Source organism: Cynara cardunculus (assembly GCF_001531365.2).
Source record: "Cynara cardunculus var. scolymus isolate 2C chromosome LG 2, CcrdV1, whole genome shotgun sequence".
Classification (NCBI taxonomy): domain Eukaryota; kingdom Viridiplantae; phylum Streptophyta; class Magnoliopsida; order Asterales; family Asteraceae; genus Cynara; species Cynara cardunculus.
The window spans coordinates 62829878-62839989 of NC_037529.1; the positions used below are offsets into that span (position 1 = coordinate 62829878).

At 33.9% G+C, this 10112-nt stretch overlaps 2 protein-coding genes across 2 annotated transcripts; both read right to left on the reverse strand.

Annotated features, from left to right (window-relative positions):
* Positions 1–1966: 1966 nt before the first annotated feature.
* Positions 1967–4329, reverse strand: LOC112506880 (40S ribosomal protein S29). The gene is made up of 3 exons (XM_025111193.1): positions 4126–4329; positions 3189–3288; positions 1967–2337 (listed from the first exon to the last, which is right to left on the reverse strand). The coding sequence occupies exons 1-3, from the start codon at positions 4185–4187 to the stop codon at positions 2329–2331; spliced, it is 171 nt and encodes a 56-aa protein (XP_024966961.1). The 5' UTR covers positions 4188–4329; the 3' UTR covers positions 1967–2328.
* Positions 4330–6608: 2279 nt separating this feature from the next.
* Positions 6609–9163, reverse strand: LOC112506824 (PXMP2/4 family protein 4-like). The gene is made up of 4 exons (XM_025111112.1): positions 8734–9163; positions 7393–7621; positions 7126–7250; positions 6609–7041 (listed from the first exon to the last, which is right to left on the reverse strand). The coding sequence occupies exons 1-4, from the start codon at positions 9070–9072 to the stop codon at positions 6955–6957; spliced, it is 780 nt and encodes a 259-aa protein (XP_024966880.1). The 5' UTR covers positions 9073–9163; the 3' UTR covers positions 6609–6954.
* Between the last annotated feature and the right edge of the window lie 949 nt (positions 9164–10112).

A 10112-nucleotide genomic window follows, 5' to 3' on the forward strand; every position in this document is an offset into this window, starting at 1 on the left:
ATTACAAAAAAAATGAACAAAATGAAAAATTATGATTGGTTGAATGAGGTTTTCACGGTTTTTACAAATTGAGTGGTTTTTATTTGAATCCACATATATATATATATATATATATATATATATATATATATATATATATATATATATATGTAATCCAGTTTGCACGTCAATTTTCAAAGAATTTGTTGTAAAGCAAACCACTTCAACAAAGAATTGTGAAAAAGCAAGTGAAAGAATTTGTTGTCGATGGAATATATATTTTAACAAATAAGATCGTATCTAAAACAGACAAAATCCGGCATATAAAATATCATCGTTATAAATGTTTTCGACATACATATTAAAACCAAAAAAAAAATATTATCATGAAAAGAAAAACCGTCTTTAAATTATATCTTTTCATCCTAAAATTTGTTTATTTTTGTCGTAAAGAAATGATTAGGAAGAAGTTGTAGGTATTATTGCAGGATTAGAGCACGTGGTTACGAACCACAGTGTCGGGGGTTCGAATCCCTTTTCAGAAATATATTAGCGGATGAATTAGTCAAATTCAGGAAAAAAAAACTGATCGTATGGGAAATACTTGTAAAAAAAAATACAAACCCGAAATAAAAAATAAAAAAAGTATTTCATTATCAGTGACAAATTTCGTACAAAAGAGCAAACTCATCCTAAAAAGTCTACACCGTCTATTATTAGGAATAGGATCTATTAGTGTTCTCTTACTAATATTAGTAAGTACATACGGAAAAAATAGATACGAAAGCAGCACACAATAAGATACGTCATAAGCCATTGATTTCCCTCTCGGTTTTTCTTTTTTTGAAATGTTATCTTTATCATATCATAAATATATGAATACGTGACACATCAACACTGCATAACACAACGAATCATGGTAAAAACATTTCACTGTATTTGATGCAAACTTTAAACGTTTCTTTCATATCTATTCATTTACTCGCTTAAGACATATTCCAACAGTTTCAATGAATCCGTGGTTAAACAAACCCCTATCCACTTAATCGTGACCTCTTACATCGAACCTCATATCTTAACCTCTCGTGCCCTCTTTATTTATAATCCAAAAAGATAAGAATACATGGTCGCCCTGAGATTAGTCGGCTAACATAGAGGGTTGAATATCCAGGTTAAAGAATAAAAAACGTACGTCTTATAATCATCTAAAACAGAACACAACGGCTAGAATTTTTATAACGAATCTGATAAACAGAGAATAAAAGTAATCGTAAAAAGAAAGTACCTGATTTGTGGGGAAGAATAAGATTAGAGAAATGGGCATGAAAATGGCATGAGACCTTACAAAGCCCCAAATTTTAAATGTGATTAAGGTCACAATTTCATGGGATGCCCCGTCGTTTTTCTTGCCTTATTTCCTTGCTTCTAACGTATTCTTTCTTTCTACTTTGTTGCTCCCACAATCTTCTCTTACTTTTTGGAATCTTTGCCAACTCCGCATACGTTGCATCTTCCGATTATTTTACAAACAATAGAAAAAACAGTCGGGTTTCATGATTTGGTTTGTATACGTCAAGTAAAACAAGTCAAACATACCCAACATATTCCACTCCTGAATAGGGTCTAGAGGTCTGATATTGCGGGTTTTACAAGTCAAACAACGATGCGGATTATCTATACAGATTTTTATCAACTTGTAAGATTAGTTTACAAAGATTTCATTCACTTGATACATAATTGTATGATAAGTGTCAACATGTGCATTTTGGGTATGTTTCAAACAAGTGTCTTTTCCCCTTTTGGGGGGCAGGGGGCGGGGGGGGGGGGGGGGCTTGGTGAGCAACAACCACTCGGTGGAATAGATGTCAAATTTGCATGCATCCATCATCCTAAACGGGTTGGACTAGGATTGTTTGGTCTCCCTACCTCTAGTTTTAAGTCTGTAACACTATGTGCAGAAAGCAAAACCATCTAAAAGATAAGCATACAGTAAATGGTCTGAATATGACATTTGAGCTGTAAGCATTGGGTAGAAGTTGACATGGTATCATTTGACTTCTCCTAAAATAGCAAGCACATACCTAACAGGACTCATCTGCAAAACCTAACTTCATTTAAGAATTTTCAGATTTTGGAGAGATCAAGGATTTATGTAACTTTTAAGCAGCGATATGGACTTGTGGTTCTATGATGTTCACATGAAAATTTTCGATTAAAAAACCTAAAGATGCATAAACAATCCGACTACATCCATTGTTATCACGAAGGGATGAACTGAGAAGACGATGAGATACTGTAATTGTAGAAACACCACAAGCTTTCAATTTGGGTATAACCCTTCAAAACTCCTTAGCGATACTGCAAATATGAGATAAAAACGAACATGAGTTCAGCTTAAAGATAAAATTGCAGGCTCAATAAGCTGTATGGCAAAGTGATGAAATAGAAGCAAGAAATAAACACAAGGATTGCATGCCCAAAGTTTTACATTTCATTAATCCCGAAGCAGATCGATAAATATATTCTCCCTCCACTCCAAGAAACAACTACCAAAAAAAGTGCAGGTGCGTCCCAGTCCCACAGTAGCACCTCATTTTCTATTTTGGAGAAGTTTGAATCAATAGTGACCGTTTTTTTCCTTTTTTGGTAACTGTGGGCAACTTGTGCATACCTTGACTAATCCCATGGGACCCAGATATAACAGCTAGAAAAATCCTCAGTGGCTCTAAGAGCATCTTCAATAGATTCTCCAAATTAGAGAATCAAAAGTTAAAATCTCTAAAAAAATTATATTCCATCTCCAACAGCTTCTCCATTTTGGAATTTACAATATGAATTATATTATTAAGATATTCAATACATTTCATAAAATATTATTTCTCTCTCCTAGGCACTTAATTTCAAAGATCCTCATTGGTAGGAAGAATAAGAAATAATTTTTTTTCATAGGTAATCATTTTTTGAAGAGATCTTGAAATTTGGAGAATTTCATCCTCTCTCCTACTTTCTTCATTTCATAAAATATTATTTCTCTCTCCCCGGGATTAGTCGAGGTGCACATAAGCTGTCCCAGACACACAAGGTTAACAAACAAAAAGCTTTCTCTAATAAGCATTTTAGATATGAAGCTAATAGTTAAATACACTTTAATCAAGCTATATGCAAGCAGAACAACACATAGACAAACTCCACCCCGAATGTCTGCATACCTTAATGAAGCCAATTTCCTTGGCGTTGCTGTGGAAACACTGTCTGCAGCACATAAGGCCATATTTCCTGATCAAGCCATGGGAATTTCCACACACACGACTGCCAAAGAAAGTAGACCTCTCATATCACCAATAAGAAAACTAATTCCAAAAACCCACTGAAAAAGTGATCATGATCGTAAAGCATTCGTGATGCAACAATTGGTTAAGGTAAAAGTAGAAAGTTTTGGCTTTAGAAATAATGATGTGACTACAATACAAACACTAATACTGTATTTAGCCTTCATTCCATAGACAAACTCCACCACATTCAACATCAAGTCTTCTCAGTTGAATTAGCTAATAGATAATGGCACTTGGAAGTAGAAAATTTATCAAGTACATCACTCAGCTACCTATACATATGACATCAGTTTATGGCATTTGACACACACATAAGATTATTATGCAAATTCAAGATCCCAGATCGTAAATTTCTTTTCGAAAGAACTGATAATGAGGGTAAATTTTGCAACAAATACCACCGATGGAGAACATGTTGGTGATAAATTAGCAATAAGATCCATGTATAATTGTTTCTGGATGAAAATGGGGACATCTAAAAGCATCCATTTTCTTGGAAGAACAGTTGGGTTGCAGAACATAAACAAGAAGAAATTACTCTCCACAAAAGCTAATTTACGAAAACCTAATCACTGCACATTGAACAAATCACTCCTAATTGCTGTTTCATCTTCTAATAGAATGTTAAAACGAGTTCCTTCACACACTGCCAATGCCATTCCTAATCCGTACACCTTTTATCCATTGAAACACTTGCTAATAACATTCAATCTAACAGTCTATCACATACAAGAAAAAACCCATTACAAAGATTTCATAGCAAGATTACAGAATAAAAACCCAATAAAAAGCAATGAAGTTTTTTAGGGTTTACCAGGTGCGGGAACCAGGACCGTAGGTCTTAGGATGAGAGTTCCAGACATTTGAATGACCCATCTGATCTGATGCTTTAAAACTTTTAGATGCAGATGAGATGGTTGTGAAAGCCGCAGCCAATGTCTCGTCAGATCAGATGCAACGAAGTATAGTATTTATACACGAGCTCACTCAAAACCCTAATCCTGTAATCCATTTATACAATTTGATACTTTCGCAACGACTGTTTCTTGGTGTGTTCTAAAAAGGGTTACATGTTTGGTCCTTGAGGTTTACGTCCAAGTACGGATTTCATCTCTAAAATGAAATAATTACACTCGTCTTGTGTTTTGCATTATTTTTTTGCAAGATTGATCCCTTGTCCTAACGCCGTTAATTGAAACCTGTTAACTTAATTAACGAAAGGGGCATTTTGGTCTTTTACTTATTTCTCTAACTTTTTCTAAGAAATAACTTCTAACCTTCACCCAAAATGGTCAGGTGTGCCTCGTTTCCACCCCTTCCCTCGAGTCCTATGCCTACAGTCGTTCATTTTTTGCCAGCAAAAAATGGCGTAAAAGATGGATGTACGGGCTTTTTTAGTCAAAAGGGTTTGGAGAGGAAAGTGATTCGAGAAAACTCCGACAACAAAACTTGTCTCCTTGAGAGCCTTGCGAGACTTTTTGCCGTTATGCACAGCCCCTTTCACCACAATTTTTTGTTTAGAAAACAATCAATTATACATATTGATGGCTCATTTGGATTAGTTAACAAAATTAAAATTGTACCTATGTCGTTTTTGTAAATTTGATGATCTATGTGTGTGGATAAAGCCGAAGATGGTCGTCGAAAAGTGTCCAGAGATGGAGAGTTCTGTGTGTATGTACGTGTGTTTTCTCTGTTTCTATTTTGTTGCTGAAATCGTAAGTGCCCTGAGGTGGTGGGCAAAAAGTGCTCGGAGGTAGGGTCGGATGTTGTATGTGTTATGTGTGTGTATTATAGATATATAATATTTTTAATTTTTAATAACAAATTTTAGAAAAATGGTAAAAAGGCCAAATTGTCCATGAGTTGACGAATTTAATTCAAAGATGTTAGAATGAGTATAATTATTTCAATTTAGAGATAAAAATGCAAAGCAATAGGACAATAAGGAGCCGTTTACTAAGCATTTATCTTGGTAAGCGCTTATCGGTTCAATTACTTTATCCGGTGAACATAACAAGGACCGAGAATCTTCTCTGGTAAAAAGGAAGACAAGAATTGAGAATCTTATCCGATAAGTAAAGGTAATGACTCTTACCCGGTAAGCGTTTGTCGGGTTATAATCGCTTACCATCAATCAATTTTGGTGGTCGGGAATGATACCCCATAAGATAAATGAGAATAGTGACTTTTGCTGGTAAACGCTTATTCAATAAGCGTTTAGTAAACGACTCCTAAAAAAACGTGAACCATCAGGAGGATGAGTGTAATTATCTCACTTTAGGGACGAAACCGATAATTTGGTGTAAACCAATCACTTAATTATCATGTTCTATAATTTATCTCATTTCTTCTCAAATTTAAAATTTTCAACATTGAATCCTTTTTTTTTGGCAAAAAAATCTATATCTAGATCACAAAACTAAGTCTTGCAACAAAAAAACATGTATGAACTTAAAAAAAATATCATTGTTTCATCTATGAACTTTGTTTAAACTTTCTTAATTATCTTATTCATTTTCTGGTTTCATCTATGAACTTTGGTAAAAAAAAATTGAAACAAATTATGAACTTTAAACAAAAATCATTGTTTCACCTAAGAACTTTCTTAAAACTACCTTAATTATTTCATTCACTTTTTGGTTTCACCTATGAACCTGGATAAAAAATTTGAAACAACCAAAGTCCATATACAAGAGGAACGGAACTTAATTTTAAAAATAACTAAATTTATGGGATACATGAAATTAAAACCGAATTTAAGTGATAAAAAGAAAGGAATTTAATTGTAAAAATAACCAAATTTATCTTTAAAAAAACACATTTTATTCCAAATTTGTCATTCATTTTATTTTATTTTTCCCTTTTATCAGTTTATAACCTTCAATTTAATCATAATCGTTGATAAAAAAAAATAAACAATTTAAATGCGTTTGTAAAGTTAGTACTAATTAATTGTTTAGCAAATAATCACACCTCTATATATATAGGGGCCAGTTCATGTGAGAACCCAAAAAAAAATGAGAACCGGAGATTAGGTACATTCATCGATGTATACACACTAATAAAGTTTAGCGAGTATATAATACATGGGAAGGGTTCAAACGATAACATCCTTTTACTATAGACAATCACATGTGATACATGTGACACTAAATCAGAGACAAAATGGAGATGAGTATAGAGTCGAGGGCCGTTGATTTTAGTTAACGAGAACGTGGGAAAGATAAACACATATCTTAACATGAGGGCTACTTCTGTCATATCTAAACTGTAGAGATGAATTGTATTGATTTCCATAAACCACGAGGACAAAATCTGTAATTCATTGTGAAACATAAACACTACAAATACATTAACATACGTATCGAACAAAAAAACATATATTGTAATTGCTGTATAAAATATAAGTTTCACAGCTTGAACATTTTGGATGAACCCATATGTCCAATATGCACAATATGGTTGCTCCAAATTATGAAGAACTACAGAGATATGACTCTGATAGCTGCAGCCCCATTTACAGAAGTGGTGTTGGTGTTAGACCTGCATTTGTGACTCCAAAGAAAGTGCAAGATTTCTGCAACATTTTAACTGGGAGTGGAATGGTACAAGTAGCAGCAACAGCAGAAGCAGTGGGGTCTTAATGGTTGGTGGCTGCTTTCTCTAAGCTTGCCATATATGTCATGTACACAGTCCATATGTATGCAAATGAATTGCTCACCAGTGGCTACAAACAAAACCAAAACCAACATCAATAATCACATAATCTTATTATCATCAACATATGCATCATAATTTCCATTTAGGTTACCTGCAAATGAACAGGGATGAATCTGAATGTGATAAAATCACATACAGGCCAATACATAACACCATTGATCATCGTGGGGATCAGGTCTCGCTTCAATCTACCAACAATTTCTGCACCATTTTCACCTAAGACACACAACATATCCAACCACAATTATAAACCATGTAGATATTAGGGCATTATGTGTGTTCCACACTGTTGTAATTCTTGCATACATAAATCTGAAACTAAAGACGGCCCATTATAATGGAAGCAAGAAACTAATACCTTGTAGGCCTGCATTCACAGAAAAGAATACAACAGTCATAACAGGCCCAAAAATTGCCTGTCCGAGGAACATCTTCTTGAACGTTGCAATAAGGTCTCGTGTTGGAAGGATTCTTGATACAAAGTTGAACCAGTAATGTAGCGCTGGGCCTAACACAATCATTCCATATCCAGCCATGCGAAAAGTCCGAACAAAATCATAAGACTCTGAAGATGACCGTGTCATTGTCTGAAGATGGGTGATTAAAGAGTATAAAACACATATGTTATGAAGGCTTTAAATCAATTAATGCATAAAAATGTATATCCACAATACCGAAGATTAACATTACAGTTTGAATTTTCTTGTAGTTTTTGTACTTAACAACTTATATGAAATTATACGGACATGTTTATGGATTTTCTTATGATTTTATCACTCTAATAAGAGTCTATCAAATTATCAACAACAATGGTGATTGAACCAATGCTGACATGAAAATCTTTGGACTTTTTAGTGAAAAACATACCCCATGTAAACTGAGGTAGAAATCAGGTATGTTTACATCTTACCCTTCCCAGATCCCCACCTCTAGGTACGATATACTGAGTTGGTTTGGTTTGGTTTGGTTCGGTTCGGTTCGGTTTTAGCGGGGAATCCCCGTCCCCGTCCGGGTCGGGTGAACCGGGTTCCCCACCGGGTCGGGCCAAATCACCATCCCTACCCCCACCGACCCTCCAAAAACACCAACTCCATCTCCACAAAGAAGTGATTTTTACTTTAATGAGCTCCTTCAACTTATAGAAAAAGGACTAGCTATGCTTTCTATATCTTCTTGTTTAAGCTCCTCAAAGTTCAGATGACATAACACATACAATCAAACTGTTTTGGCAAAACAAGAACTCATAGTTTTGAGACCATGTTGAAACTAAACCCATCAGCACTAGTCTTGCAAAGATAACAAAGCAAATGATCACATTTTCAAATCACAAAAACCAACAAAGTCTTTGCCACATCAATATTTGAGGGAGTAATGCCACAACTGAAATTGTTAAGATCATAAAACAACAATATAACAAAACATGGGACTTGCCTTCAATTTTTTAGTTAATGTCTGGATGAAAATTTATTGTTAGTGAATACAAACAGCTAATTGAACCGCAATGACTCTTAACAGCTTAAAAGCACTCATAAACAAATTCTCATAGGTACCATCAATCTATCACAATTTGTATATACAATCCAGTATCATATTATCAATCTCGCTCAATTCTCATAGTATCAACTTCTATGAAAAAATTGAAGAAACTACAACTCATCTAACGACATAAAAAATCAAAGAGAAAACGAAGATTAGGTACCTGAGAAGATAAATCAGCAGCAGTATAGATAAGGGCGGAGGTGACACTTTTAGTAAGAATAGGATGTGTCTTAACCATACCCAAATACCACCCAATAAGACCACCCTTTGAAATGGAAGACAGGCGTGTTGCAGCCTCCGTATTATTGGTGGTAGGAAATGGAACAGGAAACTCGATCTTGGCTTTTCTTTGAGGAAATCGAGAGTAAGAAGCTTTTGGCTGTTGGAAATGGTGTCTGATAATCGGAGCCCCGATTGAATTGGAAATGGAATGTCTCTTCCATATGGTGTTGACGTAGAGATGCGCTTTGTTACCATTCTTAAGGAAACCTGCGCTCATTTTTCTTCTAGTTGTTTTTCCCTAATTGAGGGTGGGATTTTTCTAGGGTTTATGTTTAGAGAGGTTTTAAGAAGTCGGCTTCTTTTGGTTTGAGAAGGAAAGCGGTGCCGAGTGCAACACATATTGTCATTAGTAGGTGTGTGTGTTCTAGGTGGTCTGATAGAGTGCTAACCCGCACTTTACTAAATGCTTACCTGTAGCTGTTTATTAGACAATTTTTTTCACTGAACAAACATGACAAGATCCAAGAATCTTAAATGGCAAGAGTGATGATAAGGATATAGAATCTTATCCGATAAGTGAGGGTGATGACTATTACCCGGGTAAATGTTTATCATATATATTGTTGCACACAATACCTTTTTGATATATTACAATTTTACCTAGAAAATAAATTATAATGTTGATTCCTAATGGTAAGCGTTTACCGGAAGCATTTAGGTAAACATCCCTAAAGTGAAAATCAATTGGTGAGTTTGATAATTTGATATATCAAAATATTATTTTATATTTATTATTTTGAATATATTATTTTCTCACTAATAATTATTTTTATCATCAATCATTTGATATAACATATACATACTCGTTAAATATATATCAAATTCAACAATTTTTTTCAATTTGTATATATATGTTCATATTTATTAAACATATATATCTATACTATCTTATAAAGCATTTGGCTAAAACTCTTAAAAACTCTTAAACTCGTTCATCCCTTAACGATTTCATCTCTATCCAATTTCATCCCATATCTGAATTTGTGCAACTAACTGCAGATAAACACAGTCAAATACAGGATAAACGTCTCATTTTAAATATAAAAAATCTAAAATATAATTAGTATAATCATTAAATTCTAACAGAATACTTAATTATTATCTTTATAAAATTTATAATATTAAACCAAATATAAATTGTTTTATTATTAAACTTAAATTATTTATACTATCTTATAAAACATTTGGCTAAAACTCTTAAAAACTTTTAAAACTCTTAAAAACTCTTAAACTCGTTCATCTCTAAACGATTTCATC